The sequence below is a fragment of the Dendrobium catenatum genome, unplaced genomic scaffold, assembly GCF_001605985.2.
Source record: "Dendrobium catenatum unplaced genomic scaffold, ASM160598v2 fragScaff_scaffold_915, whole genome shotgun sequence".
Lineage (NCBI taxonomy): Eukaryota > Viridiplantae > Streptophyta > Magnoliopsida > Asparagales > Orchidaceae > Dendrobium > Dendrobium catenatum.
In genome coordinates this window covers 91,766-117,505 of record NW_021319377.1, presented here as the reverse complement: position 1 = coordinate 117,505, position 25,740 = coordinate 91,766, and the positions used below count along the sequence as shown (strand labels likewise).

Here is a 25,740-nt window from a genome sequence, read left to right as displayed (position 1 = left end):
GTAGAAGTCCAACAATGGAAAGAAATTTATCTTTGCGTAGACGTACAACGAAGTCCAATAACCGGTAGAAGTCCGGCGTCGAGTAGAAATGTGGCGAAGAGTGAAGGCCCGACGCTCTGCTCAAGGCCCGACGCTCTGCTCAAGGCCCGACATTCTGCTCAAGGCCTGACATACTCCTAAAGGCCTGAAGTTCTGGCCCGACGTTCTGGCCCGACATTCTGGCCCGACGTTCTGTTGAAGGCCCGACGCTCTGCTCAAGGCCCGACGTTCTGCTCAAGGCTCGACGTTCTGCTCAAGGCCTGACACTCTGCTCAAGGCCCGACATTCTGCTCAAGACCCGACGCTCTACTCAAGGCCCGACGCTCTGCTCAAGGACCGACATTCTGCTAAAGGCTCAACGTTCTACGGAGGCCCAACATTCTGCTCAAGGCCCAAAGTTCTGTTCAAGGCCAGACTACCAACTAACACTCGAACTTCCAGGTGACGCCGGGTCTAACACCAGACTCCTATCGAACAGTTACTAGTTGTAATCTGATTGCCCTTGGGGGCGATTTAGCCCTTTGTAACCGACTCAAAATCTAGTGAAATCATTTTCGACTGGGTTAGGCCCCGTGGTTTTTCCCCCTTTTTAGGGGTTTTCCACGTAAAAACTCTGGTGTCTCTTATAAATGCTACTCTCTCTTACTTATCTGATTGTGTGCTGGATCTTCGTACAATGCTAAGACGTTAAACTATATATTTCTCTACCGCCGGGAATATTCTAGGACGCAACAGTTCACTTCTTGACATCAGTCATTGCTGCATCAATTTTATAAGAATCATATGCGGGCTGGGGGCAACTTTGACTCCAATCATGATCAAGAAGATCCCTCCAGTGCTTTCAATATTAAGATAATATTTTAAAAAAATTCCAGCGAATGCAAGGATACTTTCAATCTATTATAAGCTTCATACACGAATGATGGAACCATGAAGAACTCAAGGTTTGGAGGATGAGTTTCAGATTTAAAGAATTTTGCTTAAGGTTATAGACAATCGATATGTTGAGGACTTCATAGAAAATCTAGAAACCTAATCATGGAAACCTTTTAGTTGTTGGAAAAGCATTTAGAAAACATACGGCCTTGGCTTCGTGAACGATCAGGCACACCGAGGAGACGATGTTGGCTTCTTGCTTTGCGATCGAGCAGAATGAACAACGGAGAGTCGGAGACGGTGATGGTTTCGGCACTCCTCAGGCCGTCGTGGAAGATGATAGATCGCGAATGAGGGTTTTTTTTAGTCTGGCTTTTTTCTTCGCGACCGCACAGAATGAACGAGGGTTTATTTCCTATATACCGCATATGTTTCCCTCCCGAAATCTCGGCTGTTCGATTTGGCTAATCGGCACAAAAGCCGAACCGGCCGGTTATCAAAAACCGAAACCGGTTTTCCGGTTGAGCGGTCGGATCGCCAGTTCGGGCGGTTCGACGCCAATTTTCAGCGAAACAGGTTTTATATTGGACCGGAACCGGCCGGCCGGCCAGTTCGCGGTTCAACCGGTTGAACCGGCCGGTCCAGATTTAAAAGCCTTGCTCCTCCCTCTCTTTTCCTCGTTTCTTTCGCCCCTCTCTCTACAACCTTTTCTCTCTCCCCCCTCTCTTCAGCCTATTTTCTCTCTTAGCTTTAGTTGGATGTAATATTTCTTTTGGCACATTTTGAATAGGGTTGTCAAATTCAGGTCGTGGGTCGGGTTCAGGTTCAGCCCAAAAATGATCCAACACTGTTCGACCCGACCCAAACCCTACATATTTTTAAAAACGGGTCAGTTTTTCCAACCCAAACCCAACCCGCATCGAGTTCGGGTAGAACCGAACTTGACCCGCCAAGTTCCAACCTTGTGCATGAGTTCATCGTTGAAGGAGGCGTTGTTGCAGCCGACCTTAGAGCTTAGAGGCATCTAGGGTTTGCTTTTTTATCTTCTATTTTTTGTCGTTGCTGTAGAGATTGCAAGAGTCATTGGTTCCTTTGTTGTTGTTCGACTTTGCTCCTTGGGTGACGTTCCTTTTCGGTTGGATCATAAGTTACAACAATTTGGTCGGAAGCAACGACAAGAGTTTGCTCGCTGTGAAGGTAACTTTCTCAGTTTCACCCGCTTAATGGAGTCTAAGGTTTGCTTTTTTATCATTTCTTTTTCGTCGTTGCTTACTTGTTGTAGAGATTCCAGGAGTCGCCGGCTCCTTCATTATTGTTCTACTTCGCTACTCGGACGACGTTCCCTTCTGATCAGATTAGAAGTTACAACATTTTGATCGGAAGCAACGACAGGAGTTTGCTCGCTGTGAAGGTGACTTTCTTTGTTTAGTGCGCTTCTTCGGCCAAATCCCTTAAATACGCCGAATTACAGGATTCTGGGTCAAAATTGGGGCATTCTTAGGTTTACCGATCAACCCGAACCGACCCGGAATTTAAAACGATTCGAAAATCATGACCCAAACCCGTCCCGTTCTGAATTTGAATTGATCCTAACCCGAAAAATTAGGGTCGGATTTGAGTTGGATTTTTGGGTTGTATCAATTTTTGACACCACTAATTCCGAATGAGTTATTTTATTTTATAAATTTATTTCTTTTTAAATTATGTAATTACTAATAAACATGTTCCTCTTACTAATTATGAGACTGAACGTGCTGCTCTCTAAAATAATAAACCCAGTGCACAGTCGCTGGCCACATATTACGCTAATTGAGGATCGTCTCGCATAAATGCGTAGTGTTGACCTGCTATTTGACTCCTTCGTTAAACCGTAAATCTCTCTTTCATCCAAATTAGCCTCTCATAATCTCATTACTGGACCACTAATGATCAGATATTTATTCCCTGCATCTTCTTCCTTTATATTTGCTGGCCAATATGTAAATAAATAAACTATGGGTTGTTGTTATTTTTGGTAAGAATTCTGTCATATCGTTAAATATTTGATATTAGAAAGAAATTTACTTTATAAGAATTTTTTAAGATTTATAATATCTTTCATAACATAAAATAAAAGATAATGCAATTAACCTATTAAATATTCATAAATATAATATGATTAAATTATTTATTTAAAAATGAATATAATGAAATTTTTTTATTTAAAAAGTACATAAAAATGCCCTCACATGATTTATATGAGTACAAGCTTAATAATTTTAAAATTTTGTTAATATTCATATAATTTTTAAATATTTTATATAGCACTATTTTTTATCTAAATTTAGAAATTGTTAAATTCGTTTTGACGTAAATCTGGATATTGCAATGTATTTAACATAATTATTTTATTTTTTTATGCTGTTGAAGGTAATAAATCTATTTTATGATTTGGCCCTGGTTGGGTGGGTAGCATACGCCGATTGCTGAGCGGCGGCACCGAGTCCTAAAAAACTCGCCACTAAAAGATCCCAATACGAAAGGCTCCACCTTTATCCCTCTTACCCCCCTTGACCCTCTGCCATGGCCGCCGCCACAACTACGTCTCCCACCGCCGGCAGGCTTCCCTTTTCCCCACATCCTAACGCTAATCCCGCTCGTCTCTCCTCCCCCGCCTCCCTCAAAACCCCTTCAAAACCCGTCTCCCTTCATCTCCGCCACCTCACCGTCCCCTCTGCCGCCGGCGCCGCCGCTCCCTATCCAGACTCTTCCTCCTCTTCTATTCCCGACCTCCTCTCCGACAAACCCCGTGACGAATGCGGCGTCGTCGGCATCATCGGCGACCCCGACGCCTCCTACCTCTGCTCAGTCGCCCTCCACGCCCTCCAACACCGCGGCCAGGAGGGCGCCGGTATCGTCTCCACCCACCGCCCCAGCTCCGACTCCCCCGTTTCTCTCCGCTCTGTCACCGGCCTGGGCCTCGTCTCCCAGGTCTTCCAAGACAAGTCTAAGTTCGACTACCTCTCCGGCTCAGCCGCCATCGGCCACGTTCGCTACTCCACCGCCGGTTCCGCCTCCTCCCTCGCCAACGTCCAGCCCTTTCTCGCAGGCTACCGCTTCGGCCAACTTGCCGTCGCCCACAACGGCAATCTCGTCAACTACTCCTCCCTCCGCGCCAGCCTCGAAGACTCCGGCTCCATCTTCAACACCTCCTCCGACACCGAGGTTATCCTCCACCTTATCGCCAACTCCAACTCCCGTCCTTTAATCTCCCGCATCGTTGATGCCTGCGAGGCCCTCCAAGGTGCCTATTCCCTCGTCTTCCTCACCAAAAACAAGCTATTCGCTGCCCGCGACCCATACGGATTCCGTCCCCTCGTCCTTGGCCGCCTCCGGCGCCCCAGCCGCGGCATCGTCTTCGCCTCCGAGACCTGCGCGCTCGACCTAATTGAAGCCGACTACGAGCGTGAGGTGAATCCTGGGGAAGTCATCTTTGTCGATGGGCATGACCTGTCTATCTCCTCCCTCTGCCTCATGCCTCCTAAACCTCGTAAAGCTTGTATCTTTGAGCACATCTACTTCGCTCTCCCGAACTCCATTGTGTTTGGCCGCGCTGTCTACTCTTCGCGATATTCTTTCGGTTCTACGTTAGCGAAGGAATCTCCAGTAGCCAACGCCGATGTAGTTATCCCTGTTCCTGACTCGGGCTTCTATGCGGCCCTTGGCTATGCTTCCCACTCCGGCGTTCCATTTCAGCAAGGGCTTATCCGCTCTCATTACGTCGGCCGAACGTTTATTCAACCAGAACAGAACATAAGGGATTTGGCGGTGAGGCTTAAACTAGCACCTGTGAAGGGGATTTTGGAAGGCAAATCAGTGGTTGTTGTTGATGACTCCATTGTTAGAGGAACAACAAGCTCTAAGATTGTGAGGCTTATTAAGGACGCTGGCGCAAGGGAAGTTCATATGAGGATTGCAAGCCCTCCAATTGTTGGTTCATGTTACTATGGGGTGGATACTCCTAGATCAGAGGAGCTGATATCTAATAAGATGGATGTAGAGGGGGTGAGAAATGCAATTGGTTGTGATTCACTTGCTTTTCTATCGCTTGAAAGTCTTAGAAATTTGCTTGGGAAGGAGGCGCCGAGTTATTGTGATGCTTGCTTTTCAGGGAACTATCCTGTTCCACCAATGGAGAATGAGGCAGATAGGTTGCTAGCAGAGGAGGAAGAGTGAGGTCAGTTTTTTCCTTGTATACTTCGTTGAGATTATGATGATGATTCTTTCACTGTGGAAGAAGGCAAGTTTTGTTTCTTTTTCTTAATTTGATCTTTTTTTTTTTGCATTTTGCTTCTTTTCTTTGTTTGGCTCTAAATCATTGGAATTGTTAGAGTTTAAAAGGATTTATGCAATCAATATATACTTAATATTTAGTTCCACAATACATATATTTTTTTATTGTCTTTCTCTCTTGATTTTTTATAGATATATTTGGACTAGTATTAAGACTAATCAAGTAAAGAAACAGTGTTTTATGATTTCTAAAATGCTCTTATATTCTTCTTTATCATGATTTTTTTTATTTTTTTTATTATTCTTTTATGTTGCTTATGTTTGTATTAGCATTAAAATTGATCAAATAAATATAAAATGAGAATATGGTTGATGATGATAATGAGAACTCTTATAGTATATGTTAAATTTCTTTGGCACTTGTAGTTAGAAGGTGGTACGCTAGAGACTGGATTTCCTTACATCTAAGAGCTAAGAAGCAGAGTTCTTTGCATTCAGAAGTATAATGGTCTCGCTTGTTTTAGTAATATAATTAAAATTATATGCAAAATTTAACAAAGATTTGTTATAAAATAATTAAATCTAGCTGGTTTACATCTGTCTAATTGTATGAATAGATATTAAGGAGATCTAGATAAAGAATGAGATCTTTGAGAATAATTTTTCGTTGATGAAGTCTCTTGCGACTTCACTTTGAATTGATGAGTAGTTTTGGATGTTTGGATGACTTAGTAGTTAGATTTTTAGTGTTTTTTAAAATAGTTTTTTAGTATAAAATTTTTAATTTTAGTACTTAAAAGTTGTTTTAAGAATAAGTAAGAAAGTCATCCCAAACAAAACTTTAGTAAGGAGGATCAAATTTTTTGCTTGATAACTTAAAATTTATGTCTAGTTGCTTGAATTGCTTGATTTATTTGAACCTATTTCATAATAATAATAATAACAATAGATTAAGACTTTGTTTCAGATAATTTTTTTACTACATTCTAAAACAGCTTTCAAGTACAAAAATTTCTTAACTAGAAATTTTTAGTACTAGAAATTTTTTTTAGAAAGTATTAAGAAAGCTACCCCATATGAGAAATATATACTCAAAACCTGTCTCCACAAATCTAGCAATTTGCTATGCAAACATTTATTATAAGATAAATTTCATTTGAGAGCAATGTTTTATGTAGGTTTATGATTTTAAAAACCATTCATTGTGATCCTTAGCATCTTGAGATTTCAGTATGATCTCTCAACTTAATTTCCAGCCTTCAATGAGTCAATGTTTGTTTGCAATGTTAAATAAAATTCTAATTTAGTTAGTGTGGTTTTTGAATTAAACGTGAATGTGATTAATTTTTTATGATCAAATAGTCTTATTCTCAAGATATCTCTCCAATTCTGGGTTTGGTTAGTCTAGAGTTAAGTAGTTTTCTAGTAAGGATGTTTCGCTCTCTTCGCTGCCATCAGAAAAGTAGCAGAGGAAGAATAGAAGAGGTGGAGACAAATGGAAAGATCCTATGTCTCTTATGATTTGTTCTCAGGGGGTTAGATTTTTTTTCCAATAAGGTTGAGCAACTCAAGCCATTGATATTGGAGAAGAAGAAAATGAGTATGAGAGGATGTGGCAGGCGAGATCCTTCGTTCATCATCAATCAATTTAGAAGCAACACTTTATATCTAGAAATTTATGGGGGAGGTGAAATCGCCAAAGATCGTTGTAGATTGTCAACATTAGGTGCGAGAGAGATGGACAAATTTTGCATCATAAGAAGAAAGGGTTGATAATACTGTCGATACTAGGTCTCAAGTCTTGCACGAGAAAAATGAAGGGTTACATTAGATAGTTAACAACCAATGTAAAATTTATGATTAAGGAAGACAAAAGTACAAAGCATATTGATGTCTTTTTATATTCAATTAATGATACCGTTAATAATAGGACTTATCTAAGGTACCAAATGTTAAGATCAAAATGGAAAGCTTTTTACACTGATAACCCTAATTTGAGGGGTTGCATGTTATTTATAATTTATCAAGAAGTGATATCTTATTTGGTTATACTATATATTCATAAGTTTTTTTTTTATTTTTATTTTTGTTAAAGATATTTACATGCAGAAAAAATTAGGTCAGTATCTATTTGATTTGAAAGCTATTAGCTATTAGATTTATTTTAAAATAAATCTAATATATAAAAAATAATTAAAATTTATATGATATTTATCTCAAAAATAGATGTAATTATTTTAATGCCCATCATAATCAAATTTAATAAAGAATATAATGCATGTCCTGGCTTTTTTTTCGTTTCTTAAAATAACTTTTTAGTTAAAAAAAAATAATTTTTGTATTAGAAAATTGTTTTAAGAAGTAGTAAGAAAGTGGTCTCAAACAAAGCTTAGGTAATTCCTTTACCATCAAATGGAAGTCACTTACTAGCAATTAAATTTTTTTTTTTCATGGAGGAGATAAATAATGGTTTCAAAATTTATATTTGGGCTGATGATATATTTGGATAAGAAACTCACATGTGTGGATTTGGAGAAATTATTTTGTCTGGAGTCTAGACTAGCTCTGTGTCTGGATTCCAATAAAATCGCAACACTTGGATTATACACATAGATTACTTAAGACCCGACGATCCGACCCAACCGAGCTAAATTTTTTTTGAAAAAATCACGGTAGCCCACTCATCTTTTATGTTTTTAAAAAAGAAATTCGTAAAAACTCTCAAATATTTAGTGTTTTTGCATAATAAAATATTTGATGTCTTGAGAGAAAAAAAAAGAAACAAACAATGAAGATAGAGATTGGTTGGACTTCCTATTTTATGCAGAGCCATTAAAAAAGAAGGAAAAGCTTAAGAGTAAGGTGATTTTACTTGCATAATTACTTGTTTTAAATATATATTAAGAGGCAATATATATTTTTACTTTTTGCTTAGCTTAGTTTTTTAACAGAAAATATGTCTTAAAGGAAATACAATAGAACTGTGTTTACATTCAAGGCTTATCAAGTTCTCAAACAAGCTCAAATACTTTAACGAGGAACTTATAAGTTGGGCATGAATGGTTTATGCGTTTTTGTGATGTTTCACACAAATTCACTTATAATGTATTCTTCAAAAATTTATATGTAGAATGCTGCAAAAACGCATGTTCTATAAATCAACAATGTAAAAGTTTATGTAAAATGACAAATTTGTGGACGTTCATTTATCCTCTCAGATATAATTATTATGCATTTTTTTCTTTCGTTTATATGATGTTTTTGTTCATTTTGATGTCGTTGTGTATGACTGTGTATCGCTATGCACTATTAATAGCAATGAACTTTTTTATGGCTAACATTTTGGTTTCCTAAGAAGTTGGACGGTTTTCTCACAAAAGTTAATTTAACAAAATCTAAATATTTCATCACAAAGAAGATCTGGGTATTCATTTGTTAGCATAATTCTTCATCACACATTAATTTTACTATATGTCCCCCACAAAATCTAGCAATAAAAAAGTTTTGACTAGTTTGGTGCTATGCTTGAATATCTATGATCATAATAAATTTTGGTCATGTGGTTTGACTTTAACCAAAAATAAGTATGATCATAACAATTCAATATTATGGTCATCACGGTTGTGAGGTTGTGAGGCTTCCTTGTTTTATCACCATTAGTTTCAATATGTTTATCTCAAAACCTTATATATTTAAATTTTCTAGCTACCTAATTTAAGAAATCTCTTAGCTTTATTTCTCATAATTTTTTTATTTTTTGTTATTCTTAAAGAGAAAAAAAAAATCTTTAATTAACTTTTTTCAAGATTATGCCATGAATTTAAAACAGCATTCTAATTGTTAACTTATCAAATATCCTCGAACTTGCCATAAAATATGAAGATACTGCGGCCCTTGGTTTCTATTTATAGTTTTAGCTTTACAGTTTGGAATAGTCATAAAAACATGTTCAGTAGACTGGAATTTTCTCTTATGATAGAAATTAAGACAAAAATATTGATCATCATGAAACAAAACATAATTTTGGACTTTGTCTAGTTTATCTTTTTGTTCATGTCATTCATGCTCATTTTCTTGTATTTTTTATATACAGCGGTACATGGCATCAAAATGAACAAAATATATTGTAAACGAAAGAGAAAAATGAGATTTTCCTTGCTCTTCAACGAGCAATACTAAATAACTATGTAATTCTTAATCAGATTTCTAATATGGAATGTTGTAAACCTGCACCATAAATCGGTTCAAATTCCAGTCAATGAAATAATTGCTTCCAACGCATGATTGTTTCTTGCAATTGAATCTATATGACTTGTACACATCGGTATATAGCGGTATACAACATCAAAATGAACAAAAAACTTATTCAGTTATTTTTAAAAGACCAGAAGCATACAAAACCATAATGGTTAACAACCTTACATATATCTAACTAATTTAGTTCACCTGTAATAGCTCAAAACATCAAACCATGATAGGTAATCTCTTTTAGGCCTAATACCACAGATCTATAGATGCATCAAGAAACCCAAAACATCTCTTCTCACTCAATTTAATTAAAATGGCCACTGACATAAGCCAAAATTTTAATATTACAGTCAATATAATAAGTACACAACGGTACACAACAACCTTTATTTAAGAATGCGGTATTATATTATCGAAATGAATCAAATAGAATGAGAAAAAACTAATCATTTTTCATCTCCATCAACTGCATATTTAAGAATGTAGTATTATATTATCAAAATGAATCAAACACAAATAAAAAATAAAGCATGATCTGCAAAATACAAACAAAACTTCAAAATTATCCTTACAACCAAAATTATTTCTGAATTTCGCCAGGGGGCGCTTCCCCCTTGGAGTAAATCCGATCAAGACTGAGCAAAGGGTAATTTTTAAGACTAATCATGATTAGGATCATACTTAGCGGAATAAGCATCATTTTTATTAAATTTTAAAGTATGCATAATCGCCAGTTTAACTGGCAATTAGCTTTTTGCCTAAATCGCCCAACTAACCATCGATTTACGTAAGAGGAAAGTCGTCCATCAAACGAGTGACTTTGCTCTGTTTAAAAAAAGAAACGCCTGAAGCCCTAGGTCCCAATCCCGTCGGTTCTTCGCCTCACCCAATCGCATCGCCCTTCGTCGCCGGACTTCGGCGATTTAGGTAAGGTTTTATACATTTTTTGCTTAGAAATTTTGTACTTATAAATTTCTTTCCCAAATAGTAGGTAGAACAAGGAAAAAAAATAGATAATGCACCATGTCAAAATGTAGAATAAACTGGTTTTAGGTGTGGCATATATTTATACATCTTTTTTTATAAATGTATGAATAAATCATACAAAAAAAAAGCAAAGTATTTATGAATATTATGCATTTTTTAAGTTTGTGAATGCTAAATCATGCAAAAAGTAAATTTTTGTTAGTTTTTTCGCCCATCAAATGTGCCGTTAATAGCTTTGCTAGGCGATGAATTTGTAATGAAGAATTTTTTATAGGTTTTAGTAGATATTACTTATGGAGTCATTGTGTTTGAATGTGATTTACCGATATAACTTATGATGTTTGTGGGGGAAGTTAATTTTTTGTTTTATAAATATTATTCTGATTATATTGTAATTATTTATATATGTAATCGGGTATATATAAATTTGTTTTTTAGTGTCAAATACTGATTTACGCTAATATTTAGTTATTATATAAATTTGTAATTTAATCTAAGCATTTATTCTAATATAATTATTCCTTAATTTTGTCCAAACATATGTCGATAATTAAATCGTTCTTAAATTATATTAATATTTATTGCATTTTTTTAAAATAAATATCATGTAATTTCTGATATTGTTAGTAAATATAACTGAATAAAAATAATTCCAAAATTTTATTGAGTAAATTTTAGACATTTTTGTTAATATTTTTATAGAATTACAAGGAAACATTAATATTACTATTTATAACGGTTATATTTAATGAGTTAATGATTATATTAACATAGTGGAATATTATTAATTGAAATTCTATTGGAAAATAGTGTAGAAAGTTATGAATTTGATGATTGTCTCGATGAAATAAATATATGATTGCACAACCACATAAATTTATTGTAAATGTAGGTATTTAAAATGAGTGCACGACCACCATCTTTTATGCTGTTATATGATGGAGAGTTGTCATTAGATGATAATTTTTCGCCAACATATAATGGTGGTAAATGTCGGACCTTACAACTTCCATTCAACTTGACTTTGAAGCAGTTGAAGGATCTCAGGACCCTGAAGTTCGATCTTTCAAAGTTTGTGGTAACCATTGTGGGTCGTTTTCCAGTAGGCAACCAATTCATAGTCTTGAAGCTTGAGGACGATGAAGGTTGTGAATTTGCATTATCATTGGCTGCTTTTGAAGTTTTGATTATGTATGTAGAGGTTGAGGAAATTCATAAAGATATTATTTTGGATGAAGATGTGTTAACTCAATTTCAGGATTCAGTCGTATTAGATCATGTATATGAGATGCATGATGCTGCAGAGATGGACTTGGCAATTCTAAGTACACATCTAAGGTATGTTAATTGTGATTGAAATAATTAATTTTCTAAAGTAAAATCTTATTCATTATTATCTAATAGTATATAAGTATAATTGCATATCCACACCAATCTCACGCCAAAAGAATTTGGTTGGTTCTACATAGTCCCAGCCTACTTCTGCTTTTGAAGTCAATGATATTAGATTATCTACTCCTACTATCAATGATGAAGGGTATGAGACAATGAGCAGTGGTTCAAGCGATTGGGTGGGTATGGAAGATAGCTATCATAAAAGGTCCACATACTTGCATGAACTCTATTCTTGAAGCAGGTCATAGGCAATGTAATTCACAGTTCATTAGCTCTTTTATTATTTCAACTATAAGGAAATAAATGGATAGTAAACCTAGAGAAATAATTAGAAGAGTTGAGGCGAAGTTTAACATTAAAGTTTTATATATAAAAGCATGGGATGCACGTTAGAAGGCTATTAAAGCAGTGCTTGGCAGTTGGGAAGAGTCTTATCGATTGTTAAATTTGTTCTTGGAAGGTATTGTTCAAGCTATGTCCGAAACTGTGCACAAAATCCAATCCTCTACTTCATATGGATTTCAAAGGTTATTTTGAGCTTTCGGGCCATCTATCACTGGTTGAAGTTTCTGTCGGCCCGTCCTCAGCCTAGATGGGACTTTTCTATTAGGTGAGTATAGGGGAACATTACTCATAGCTATTGGGCTCGATACGAATAACGAGATTTTCACATTAGCTTTTAGAATTATGGAGTCAGGTGCAATGGTTCTTGGATATGGTTTCTCTGTTGCCACTAGAAGTAATCTTTATATCATATTTGATCGGTATGCTGGGTTGGTGTATGGTTGTAGGGACATATTCCCATGGATTATTTGGTCAGATAGACGATGGGTTAGTTAGCCGGATTGTTGTGATGATTTATTAGGGCATCACCGTGAGCTAGATATCGTATATCATGATTTATTCAACCCACGAGTCTCTTTAAAGTTCAGGATGGGACAGGCACAGGCTCAGACTTGCTTACCTTTGAGATGGCTATGTTGGACCTTCTATAGGGATTCCTATTTGGACTTGAATGAGTTAGATTTTTGGCGACATGTTCGTCCGTACATTCAGATTTTGATGGGAACTTATCTACTCTTGGACACCTCAAGTTGTGAGATTCATTTGAGGTTTTTACCTTTGTTAGAAGACTTAGGTTTGTTCAGCACATACTCTTTAGGAGCAGCAGTACTAGCTCACTTGTACAGGGAACTTGCTGAGGCGACCAAGCCTAAGAGGGAAAATATTGCAGGTTGTATTCACTTGCTTCAGATTTGGTATTGGGAGTGACTTCATGTTGGACTACCTGCACTTTATGTCCCACATCATGTCAATATGGATGGTCTTTTTGTTGGCTAAAGGCAACCAACATAAAAATTTCTATTACATATAAATTTTAAATTCTCAATATGATATGATTAAATTATATTTCTTTATGTAGGTGGAACCAAGAATTTATAAGATAGCTCCCAGCAAGTACCCTCAACAGTTATAGAGATGAGTTAGATGAACTTTTAGATAGTCAGGTTTGCATTATTATTAGTAATATTGAAGTTATATTACTTAAATTATAATAATTTTAATTAACTGAAAAAAATTGTACACTATGACAGGTGATTTGGGAGTCATACATTACAGAAGCTTGCTCTCAAGTTGCTGATATATGCTTATCAGGAGAAGCAATATGGTTAGCTTGTGTGCCTCTTGTTTGTTGGACTCGGGTGGAGTGGCACCTCCTATATAGATTTGTTCGACAGTTTTAGCTTATTCCTACCACAGAGGTTCAACTTATGCAGCTCAAATTTGCACGAGTAGATGGATGTGGTAAAGCGGATATAGATTGGATGGTGTACCACCTACCTTACATTAGATTATGGAAGAATAGATGAGCATACATCATTGAAGGAATTACTGATGGACCTGATAGTAAACACTTCATTCAGGAATACCTACAATGGTTCAGGTCCTAAGAAACATTGTACATGTTGAAGCCACCAACAACACCACTGACAGTATACTAACCCAGGGCACCTTCAGAGCGATATATGGTAAGCAGTATCAGTGCGTTATACATTTCATTTCTTAAGAATTTTGACTTTATAGCAATTTAATTTATTTTTCATTCCCTCAGTGTAGTTTCTTTCTGGAGACAGAGATGGCAGTGTTACCCATGGTTGGTTCAGATGACTACATCAATGCTGATAGTATTATTAAGAGAATTGCTGAGATGACAGTTGATTTGCATAGAGAGGTTAATATTCCTGATGATTTGTACTATGAGCATGGATATGCATGGTATCCGTATGACACCATCAGTCCAGTTACAGTTGATCATCAATCTACAACTGTAGGCCCATCATCGTATGAAGATTTGGGACCTTTTCAGGTTTCTTTACTCAGTAGACTCAGTAGTCTACATCATCCTGGTACCCACATGAGTATGTTCTATTATATATACGTAGGTATTCCTCATTACCTGGTTTAGAGCTAAATATATATCCCTCTAGAAATCTCCTCCCACTAATGCTTCCAAATCTTGAAAATTGATTTATACTACTGCCATTCATATTAAGGAATGTATCTTCTTCTCTATGGCTCCTTATAGTAATATTTCTATGCATTGGGACCCCTGGCTTAATGGAAATTTGATCTCTCAATACATTACTCTCTCTTTGATTTGTCATAAATCGGTGAAGGAGTTTATTAGCAATGATCACTGGGATCTTCTTGAAATTATCCCAATTTCTCTATGTGCGGTTGTTAGAGATGTTAGGATTTATAAGGAGTCGGCTATTTTATGTAATGGGTTTTCCCAACCCTCTTTTAAAGATTTCATGTCATAATTTTTTTCTCATTTAGAGGAGGTTCATTGGTCTAAATTCATATGGCATAAAAAGTATTCTCTTACATATGCTTGTTATTCTTGGATGGCTATGATTGGAAAGTTAAAAACTACTGATTTATTAATTTATAGGGGGCTCCATGTTCACCAGGCGTGCACCTTCTATCAGAGTGCACCTGAAAATCATACATGTTTGTTCTTTGAATGTAATTACTCTTATTTAGTCCTCACGGTGATTATTCTAGATCTTATCCCCTAAATTTTTTATTATATTGACAATTTACAGCATTAAAGAAATTAACAATATACCATAGTTAAACGCATTGGAGAAAAACTTTTATTTATTTTCGATCAGCTACATCATATACCACCTTTGGAGGGAGACAAACAACCGTCATTTCTCTAATACCCAAGCTTCTCCATATTCTATTCAGAATGTTATCACTATTGCTATTTATTTCAAATTGAAGAACTGGAAATCTAAGGACCAGCTTTTGAAGCATTTTTCTGCAATCCTTTAATGTCTGGAATCTTTTAATTGGTTGCTGGAATCATTTTTGGGGAGTTAGTTTGGCATATTAGACAATGATGAGCAAGTCTGAACCCTTCCATTCAATCTATGGAAGGACCTTGTGGCAGCCATGGAATTTTGCTTAATGGTCTTTGTTTACGTGCTGTTAGGGGCTCTACGATGGTCATTGCACCCAATTGTGCTCTTGCTGGATTGATTTCATAGCTAGTTGGCTTTTTGGCAACCAAAGCTACCTTTGTATTTTCGTGATGCCTAATTACTGAAGATTTTGAAGACTATGTTTGAACCTTGATTTCTCTGAGTCTTTTTGGTTTTTGATCCCTCTCTGTCTTTTTTTCTCGATGCACAGAGGGATTCTAGGTTTGTTTGATTTCTTTTCTCTTATCCCCCCCCCCCCTCGATTTTTTTAGTACTTAACTCTTATAGGTATTCTTTACTGCTCATGAAGGAATACAACTTATACGTACAATATATAATAGAACAATTAACTCCATGGTAAAGAGAATCAAATGAAGGAATACCCAGTCCTCCAAAACATTTTGGTCTGGCCATTAGACTCCATGCAATTAAGTGAAGTTTCTTCTCATTAATATTATAGTGAAAAAGAAATCTTGAGCAAAGTTTAAAGGTAGCTGTGCGGCAAGCTTTTGATATAATGGATCCCCTAATCCAATAACTAATAGTATTTACAATTGTGAACTTTAAAAACTAGACCCTACCTGCAAAAGAGAGAAATTTAACTTTCCAACATACAAGTAGAGCAGTAATTTTTCTTAATAGAGGTTGGAAGTGAGAAAAATTTAAACTCTTGGAAGAGATTGGAGAACCAAATAAGTGAGGGAACAGTCCACTTAGGAAATGTCGAGCCGAACACAAATATCATGGGCCTTAGGGACATATGGAACTTTTAGAAGAGTTGACGTGCAGCCCAGAGGCAATCCCAACTTGTTGAAGACAACCTTTCAAGCAAATAGCATTTTGTTGCGTGGCAACCCCAAAAACTAAAAGAACGTCAGCATATATTAGATGATTAATGCAAATGACCTTACAATAAATGCCCATGAAGTGTTGTGGAAATGAGGTAGCCTAAAGAATATAAGAGAGACCATCCATGATAATACAAAAAGGAGAGGGGAGAGCGGGAACCCTGACGAAGCCTTGAAGTAGATTTGAAAAACCTTCGAACGAGCAATTTAAATAATGGAGAAAAAAAATTAGAAATATAGCCTTTTATATATCCATTTGATAAATAAAGCCTAAAAATCTTTTTGCACAAGTTTGTTAATAAGGAAATACTGAGAGACTGAGCCAAATGCTTTCTTAATGTCCAGTTTTGCACAAAAACGGTTTTAGGAACATTTAAAATATCTAAGAATCTCCGAGGCAAGGATGATATTGTCAGTGAAACACCTATTGGAGATGAAGCCAGATTAGTTATCATGGATGATGAAAGGTAAGGTAATTTTCAGTCTATTAGCAATGATTTTAGCCACAATTTTGTGAAAGATATTTCACAAGGAGATCATTCTAAAGTCAAAAATATTGGAATCATGAGAACATTTAAGAATAAAAGTGATGGTTGTAGCTTTCAGTCCTTTAGGAAGTGAACCGACCATTAGAGAAAAAGTTTTTCACCATGTTGAAAACCTATAAACAAATGATATGCCAACTGTGCCTGTAGAAAGAAAAAGTAAAGCCATCGGGACCCCGAGCTGAGGACTCCTTCCCTTTAAAACCACTGCTTGAACCTCATCAATGATCAAGAGAGTATTAATTTTAACTCAAATATTTAGAAAACTATTACCAATATAATTTTGTATAGCCCTATTAAGAGAGAAGATTTCTGCTAAACTATTTCAAAACATATCATCCATATTAACTTGATTAATGCCAAAGTTAGGTTTATTCAAATAACTAATATTTTCTTTTATCGAATAAACTGAGAACCATACAAATTAAGATTTTTAAGATGATTAGTATAACCCTTGATTTTTTTAGAAGAAATCAAATGAATTTCAAAACCCTATCTTAATTTATAAGAAACTCTATCAATAACCCTCATAGGATTCATTTTAATTCCTTGATGTTTGGTCTCAATGAGTTCCTTCTATAAAAATCACATAATAAAACTAGGAATAAAGAATTCAATATGTCTCTTAATCTTACTATCACATAAAGTAAACCAACTTAAACTAAAACCTCACATAAATAACACATAATAAAAAACATAAAGACCATTTAAAAAGTCGAAAGTTCATATCAAAACTTTTTGAAGCAATATGATCATTAAGGAAAATATGCTGCAAATATTCAATATGAAAATTAAAAATTGTTATAATATCCTTATTTTGCAAGAAAAAATCAATAGAAATATAACATTCAATAATATACAACATTAGAATATTGAATAAGATCGAGGAATATTTCTATACCAAATAAATTAAAACAATATGAAAATCAAACATCTTCACAATAAGATTTTTTTAGGATAAATTTTTATTACTTTTAATTTTTTATTATGCAATTTTTTAAATTAAAATTTTTTATATTAAAAATTTACTTTAAAAAATAGTAAAAAACAACTATCCTAAATAAAAGTGTAAGATGATTTGTCAATACCAAAGAGCATTTGTAATACTGAAAATCAGATTAGAAGGAAGAATAATTTTCAATTTAACAAATATTTTCTAAAATAGTTTTATAATAAAAAAATATGCCAAAACAAGCCTTAGCCACATTACCCCACTTTTTCTACTATTTATTATTATCATCATTGGAAAGCGGGCTGAGCCTCTTCTAAGCAAGTTGACAACTTGACTTGCAGCGCACGCGCTGTGTCTCTCCGTCTAAGTACAAAGATTTTGGAAATACTTAAATATTAAATGTATGTGACGCTGACGTATCATATGAGGGGTTGAATTTAAGATGTTTGGATAAGGGGTGCAACATGAAAGTGAGCGATGGGATGAGAGCGAACAACAAAGTGAGCTCGACTGCCATAGTTGAGAACTATTAAAACCACGAAATTTTGGCCTACTGAATGACTGTGAACTCAACCGGTGTATCAAGTTGGAACTGCAGCCTGAGTCTTAGAGGCTATGCCTCTGATACCACATTTTGGTTCCATATTGATCCTTTTTGGTTAATTTGGGTGGTATAGTTGTGATTTTTTTTCCTGTCCACATAAGCCTTTGTTCTCTTATGTTGGACTGTTTCTACTTTTTCATTACAGCTTTCATTTACTTGTAATCTTGCTTTTACTCAGTAATAGATAGATGAGCTATATGCCCCAAAATTTTCAAAAAAAAAAAAAAATGTCTGTAATCATTAAAAAACTGTATAAAAAAGATTTTTTTTTCTAAGGTAAAATAATTAATATATTTAATATAATTTATTTAAAATATTTATAATGTGAGTTTATATTTTATTTAAAATATAAACTTAATAAAATTCAAAATAATTAAATTAATTTATAATGGTTTAATTTAATTTATATTTAAAATAATTACTATATTTAAAAGCTAAGTTTTTTTAAGATCAGAATAATTATTTTATTTAATTTAGCAATAAATTTTTAAACTTTTTAATTTATTTTTTTTATTAATATTTAATTAAATTTAACAAATGAATAATTTTAAATATTACTAATTGACAATTTTCAGAAAATTTTTTAACTTCGTCGGAAATTCCGCCGAAAAAGCCAACAGAAAATGCGTGGAAATACCTTCAAAAAATCTGTCGGAAGTGAGCCGGAAAATCCGTAGGAAATATTTCGTCGGAAATACGTCGGAAAATCTGTTGGAATTTGTGACAAATTTATTTTCGCAGGAAATTCTGCCGAAAATTAACGTTTTTTCTTTAGTGATGGGTCCTAGTCCATCAGCACTCATAGTCATATCAAATATCTTTATATCTCTCTTCTTATATCATGTTCGCACCACTAACCAATATTTAAAGGAAAACCCCGTCGACCCATCCTTGTCTATAGGGTATCATATCTTCGCCATGTTGAATCATATAGTAACTAGTCTTTCTAACACACATTTTTCATAGTATGTATAACATAGTGCATATTTGATATCATACTTTGTATCCAACTTTATGCACCATTTACAATGCACATGAAATTTACATGTAAATAGTGAGATTTATAAGAAAACTTAGTGTGCTCATTTTCACTATATAACTATAACATATAAATCATAACAGATATTCACATCGTCTTTTTTGTATAAACTTAGTGCAAAAGACATTTATCAATTTAATTTATTTATTTTACTCAATTTAGGAAATATATAGATTTTTATTTTTATCGATGTATTAGCAAAACATAAGTTAGAGAGTCTTTAAACAAGATAAAGTGTGAAAATGTTGTTGGACCTAATGATATTTCAATAGAGGTGTGGAAATGCTTAAGAGATGAAATAATTTCTTTGCTTACTAAACTTTTTAATATTATTTTGAGGACTAAAAAGATGACAGAGGAGTGAAGAATAAGTGTGTCGATTCATATTTTAAAGAATAAAGGTGATGCACAAGATTGTGCAAATTATAGAGAAATTAATTTAATGTGTCATACTTTAAAACTGTGGGAGAGTGTTATGGAACATAGGTTGCGACGTGATACTAATATTTCTCAAAATCAATTAGGATTCATGCCAGGTAGGCCTACTATGGAAGCTACAAATTTATTAAGATGTTTGATGAAGAAGAAAATAGAGAATAAGGATGATCTACATATGATATTTATTGATTTCGAGAAAGCATATGATAAAGTTTCAAGAGAAGTGCTATGGAGAGTTCTAGAAAAGAAAGTGGTTAATGATGCTTATATTTAAGTCATTAAGGATATGTATGCATGAGCTGTTATTTATGTTCAAACACAATGAGGTTTGACCAAGTATTTTCCTTTTTTAGTTGGATTACATCAAGGATCATCCATAAGCCCATATATTTTTTACTTTAGTCATGAATGTTCTCACTAGGCATTTGCAAGAGGTTGAATCCTAGTGTATGCTTTTTGCTGATGATATTCTTCTTGTTGGCAAGACTTTAGAGGGACTTGAAGGTAAACTTGAATTATGGATGTCTACCTTAGAGTTGAAAGGCTTTCGTTTGAGTAGATCTAAAATTGATTATATGGAGTATAATTTTAGTAGTAATAAATATAGTGGGGGAATTGTGAGTTTGGGCGATCAAGTCATCAATAAGAGTACACATTTTACATATATTTGATTTATTATTTAGAGTGATTGTGTAATAGATGGAGATATTATTAGTAGAATTCAAGTTGAATGGTTGAAGTGGAGGAATGCATTGGGCTTCTTCTGTTATAGATAAGTCCCCCTCAAACTTAAGAAAAAATTCTATAAAATGGTGGGGAGACCTATAATGCTTTATGGTACAGAATATTGGCCATTAAAAGAGAAGCATAATATTAAGTTAAATGTTGCATAAATAAGGATGCTTAGGTAGATGATTAGCTTTACTCTTAGGGAGAGGATACGAAACAAGCATATATGTGAAAAGGTTGGAGTAGCTCTAGTGGAAGATAAGATTAGAGAGTCATCTTAGATGGTTTGGTCATATAAACAGAGGCCTTCAGATGACTAGTTAGGAGAGTATATGTATTAGATTTGGCTTTTGTTAAGAAAGGTAGAGGTAGACCCAAAAAGGCTTGGTTATAAAATATTAAAAATAACCTTTATTTATTTGATTTAAATGAGAATTTGACCCTTAACATGACATAATGGAGGAAAATGATTCATGTAGATGACCTTACATAGTGGGATAAATGCTTGATGTTGTTGTTGTACTCAATTTAGGAAATATCATCAAATTATAGAAATACCATTTGAAAATTTAATATGATTATGTCAACATACGCAGAATGATTAAAATTATAACATTAAATGATTTACGATAAAATATTACTCGAAATTGAGATATCACATTTTTTATGAATTTGGACCAAGTTAAAATATCAAAAACATAAATAAGCTAAAAAATTAAAATCAGAGGTGTAATGGTAGCCTGCCTTAAGTTGAATAATTTTTCTAACTTGCCCGTCCGATGAAAATAGCTCAAAGACCTTCAAACCCTAGCTTTATCTCTCCTTACATTCTCTTTTTCTTCCTATTTTCCCTTTTCTCCTTGCCTACTTTAAATGAAATGAAATGAGTATATGAAGATTTATGGTAGTGGAGTGGGATATTTAAAAGGAAATAAAGCCGGTCGTAGTTAGAAACAAAATTTTAATATAATATATAAATTTATAATATTAAATTTATAAATGTGTAATAAGAATAATATTTAATATAATATATATATTTATATTATTAATTCATATAATATACATTATAAAAAATTTATAATATATAAATTTATAATACAAATTAAAAAAAATTTGCACCCAACTCAAATTCATGGCCCAACTATCCCAAATTTATGGCCAAACCATCCCAAATTAATGGCCCAATAAAGCCAAAACTCACATTCAAGCTCATATAACATTCGTGTAACTTTTTTAATCCTACATCATGAAAAGAGTATGATATGGTTTCCTTTTAGCTCTTTATATAGTTCCCTCTTTTCAAACAAAACATATTTTATGAGATGACATCCATATATTATGGTATTAAAAATCTCATTATTTAATAAAAAAATTTATATTTAAAAAATATAATGAAGTAAAATTTTATTTATATTTTATTTAAAATACATTTTTTTTTTAAATTTGTTGATTCTTTCGAACCTGGACCGGTTCACCGATTGAACCGCCGGTTCAGTCCGGTTCAAGCCGGTTCTCTGCGAAGCTGGTTATTAAACTGGACCGGATCAAACAATTAGCCGGTTCACGGTTGAACCGGTTGAATCGACCGTTCCGGTTCGGTTTTTAAAACCTGGGTTAGAAATGTAATTATATAAATTGTTTAACTTTTAGTAAAAAATCATATAAATCATTTTATATCCTTAAATTTAGTGTTTTAAGTTTTATGAAAAAAATATTCATAAAATAGTTCATCATGTTTTTAACACTTTAGTGAAATCAATTTACAAAACAGACACAAGATGATTTCAAAACACTACTAATATCACTATATGACAATTTCTTAAGAAATATCAATTAAATAAGGAACATCTTATTTTTGTATCAATAATTCCGAGAAAATTAGAAACAAAAATGAGCACCATATTATCAATGATATGATGAAGATGATTTACAATTCAGTCCTATAACTATTCTAAAATATTATTGAAAAGTTGTAAGTTAAAATATTTCTTATAAAATTTTAAGGGGTTGTACCTTTGTTTCTTTGCCAAACTTTTATAAAAGCTTTCAAAGTGTAAAAGAACATTAAAATATATTTTAATAGACATTTTAGAGCATCATATCAATTAAACTTGCATTTATTGAAATATATTAAAAAAAGAACGGATGTATGAGTCTTCTGGCTATTTCATGATCATAGCTAAACTTGTGGGTATTATACTCTGAGCCACTTGGTTTGAACAATGAACCAGATTTGAAATAAGGTTCAAATTAATTTTGAAGGACACATATTCTAATGTCTGTGAATATAATAAGATATCTATCGTTAGAAGAATTTTGGTCCAAAAAATTTCAGAAAATATTTGCTTAAGGAGCTATTTGGTTAGCTAGAAAAAGATTGCAATATCAAATGAAATTTGGGTGTTTGATTTGAAGAAAAAGGCGTGCAATATAAAATTCTAATGATTTTTTTTTCACTCCCTAATTCATTTTTCAATGTATATTAAACTTGTCTAATTTTGATCAAATTCATTTTCATCGCAAGCAAATTGTATTGTCACGATTGTCACTGTTAACCACTGCTAGACACCACCCACTGCGGGCCGATAGCTAGCCACTGGAACCTGCTATCGCCAACCAACTGCCACAACCACCGTTGGCCACCACTACTATAGGCCAACCACTGACCAACTCTGCTTGTCATCCACCGCTATCGTAAGCTGCTGGCTACCCCTACTAGTCATTACCATTGCTGGTCAGCAACATCATTTTACTTTACATTGCATTTATTTTTTTTCAAATAAAAAAAATCTCCTATTTTTTTTTCACTCATTCAAAAATAACTTCAAACATTTCAAATATATTACTTCTTTTACACTTCGTCTTTTTCTACTTTGTATTCCTTTTTTTAGCAAACCAAATAACACCTAAATAAAAATAAAATAGGAATACTAATTCAGCTACATGCATTATAAGAGGAAAAAAATGCTAGAGTGTTGCTGAAAATACTATCTGCCGAAAAACGATATAGCCTATCTATAAATTCGAGAGCTGAAAAAGAGAAATAACTTTTTGTTTGTTATTTTTTGTTGATATTTTATAAGGAAAGCATCATAATAATTTAAATTGTTATTGAGCCAACCAAGGAAGTAGAAGTGAAGATCCTGAATATTGTGGAATTCAAGAGATGTTTCCATTTATCCTTAGGTTAGTTGATTAAGAGTTTTAACTCCTTACAAAAAATCTTAAATTCCAAAATTAGCATAAGCATAATTATGATTTGTGCTTCCATACTCAACTTCTCTCTAAAAGAAATTCAAGTTTGTAGCCAATTTACATATAGAGTACAACCCTTTATTCTCAAAAAATAGTCTTCAACTTCCAAGCACTTCTGCTCGACTCTTGGATTATCACGATGTGATCTGCACCGCCTTGATCCGAGTTCGATTTTCGCTTGACTTATTACATTCTTATTAATTTTCTTGAAACCTACTTTGAATTATAACGATGTGAAGTTACTAATATCTATTAATTAAAGTTTCATTTGAAATAGCTTTTTTACTACTTCATAAACAGGGGCCGAACCAGACATAATTTTTAGAGGGGGCAAGGGGGCAACGCCCACTGGTGGGGTTCGACCTGCCCGGTCAGGTCGCGAGGTTATGGGGCAGGGGGTTTCTGGGGGCACTGCCCCATGAACAAATTTTGATTTACTATTTCTCTTTGTATTTGGTTTATCGTTCCATAACAATAACACTTCTACACAATGTGTTTAATTATGCTGGGGCAATTGCCTAAATATCATAGTATTTTAATTTGGGGGGGGGGAAACCTACTTTGAATTATAACGATGTGAAATTACTAATATCTATTAATTAAAGTTTCATTTGAAAAAGCTGTTTTACTACTTCATAAACAGGGGTCGAACTAGACATAATTTTCAGGGGGGGCAAGGGGGCAACGCCCACTGGTGGGGTTCGACCTGCCCGGTCAGGTCGCGAGGTCATGGGGCAATTGCTCCCCCTGGGGTAAAGGAGTTCCGGTCTTGTTCATAAAACAATTTTTTAGAAAAAAAATATAGTTTAAGAAATTTTGTATTAAAAAACTAATTAAAAAAGTATTAAGAAATGGGCTCAAATGAAATTTAAATTACATTGTTGTATCTCTCTGATTAATGGCTTACACCACCGCATATAGTATGATTTAATGCTCATCCTTTTTAAAAAAAATATCATGTTATGTTCGTTTGTATTTAATTATAGTTGCAAATATCTAATTAAATGACTTATAAATAACAGCTGGCCGACTAATTTCCTTTGTATCATGAGCCAAATGGACAAAATCCTTAGCCACATCTGAACAGCAGAAACATCTCTTTCATATTTGCAGATATATTCTGTAACTATTCCTACGCCGACCCTAAGAAATATTATCCCGTTAAAGCTGCCGATAATAAAACAAAAGAAGTTTGAGACAGCCACTCATATCATTTGATAAGAATAATATTTTTTTAGTTCACATTTTTAATATAGGTTCCGTTTAGAAGGACTTTTTTATTGTTTTATAAAATAATTTTTTTATTAGAAAATTATTTTATAGAGTATTAAGAAAGCCGTCCGAAACGAAACCTTAGCCATCAAGATTATTGTTTTTATTGTGACTGCTTTTGCTACTTGACGAGCAGGATTGCGATCATACTTATTAGTCATATATGTTCTCAGAGTTTTGCAATTGATAGTAGAACACTGAGAAGAATATAAACGTGATTGACAAATGATTGAAGGTAAAAAAATTAGAATAGTTTTCCATCTCATCTTTGCATAAATACAAATTAATAAAATAATATAGAAATCATCAGAATTTTATTGTTGAAATTTTGAAAAGGAAAAAAATTATGGGACTTGACCCCATTTGAAATAATTCACAATATGAGAGAGGTTATAAAAGTCTGCCTCTGTACTGAATTGGAAAATAAAAGGTTATAAAGTAGGGGACACAATTTTGACTTTCTGTGATATGGTGGCAAGCAGTGGAGATGTAGTAAGGAGTGGCAATAGTGGTAAGGTCATAACAGTCAAGTATTATAATAATAATTATTATTATTTTAGAGAAAACACACAACGGGGTCTATGTGTTTATTAAAAAAAAAAACATACAAATCCTTAAAGACCAAACACTCACTAAAAATAAAACATTTGAAATAAAACCTAAGAGCCAATGGTGTGAGTCTGTATAGGTTGTTAGGCCTATTACAATTGTCTCAATGCTAACCCAGAGGGGGGGGGGGGGGGGGAT

At 33.9% G+C, this 25,740-nt stretch overlaps 1 protein-coding gene across 1 annotated transcript; it reads left to right on the top strand.

Moving 5' to 3' along the window:
* The first annotated feature begins 3,350 nt into the window (after positions 1–3,350).
* On the top strand, positions 3,351–5,218 carry LOC110104163 (amidophosphoribosyltransferase, chloroplastic-like). The gene has a single exon (XM_020833149.2). It carries the CDS (start codon positions 3,478–3,480, stop codon positions 5,128–5,130), a length of 1,653 nt encoding a protein of 550 aa, XP_020688808.1. The 5' UTR covers positions 3,351–3,477; the 3' UTR covers positions 5,131–5,218.
* Positions 5,219–25,740: the final 20,522 nt, after the last annotated feature.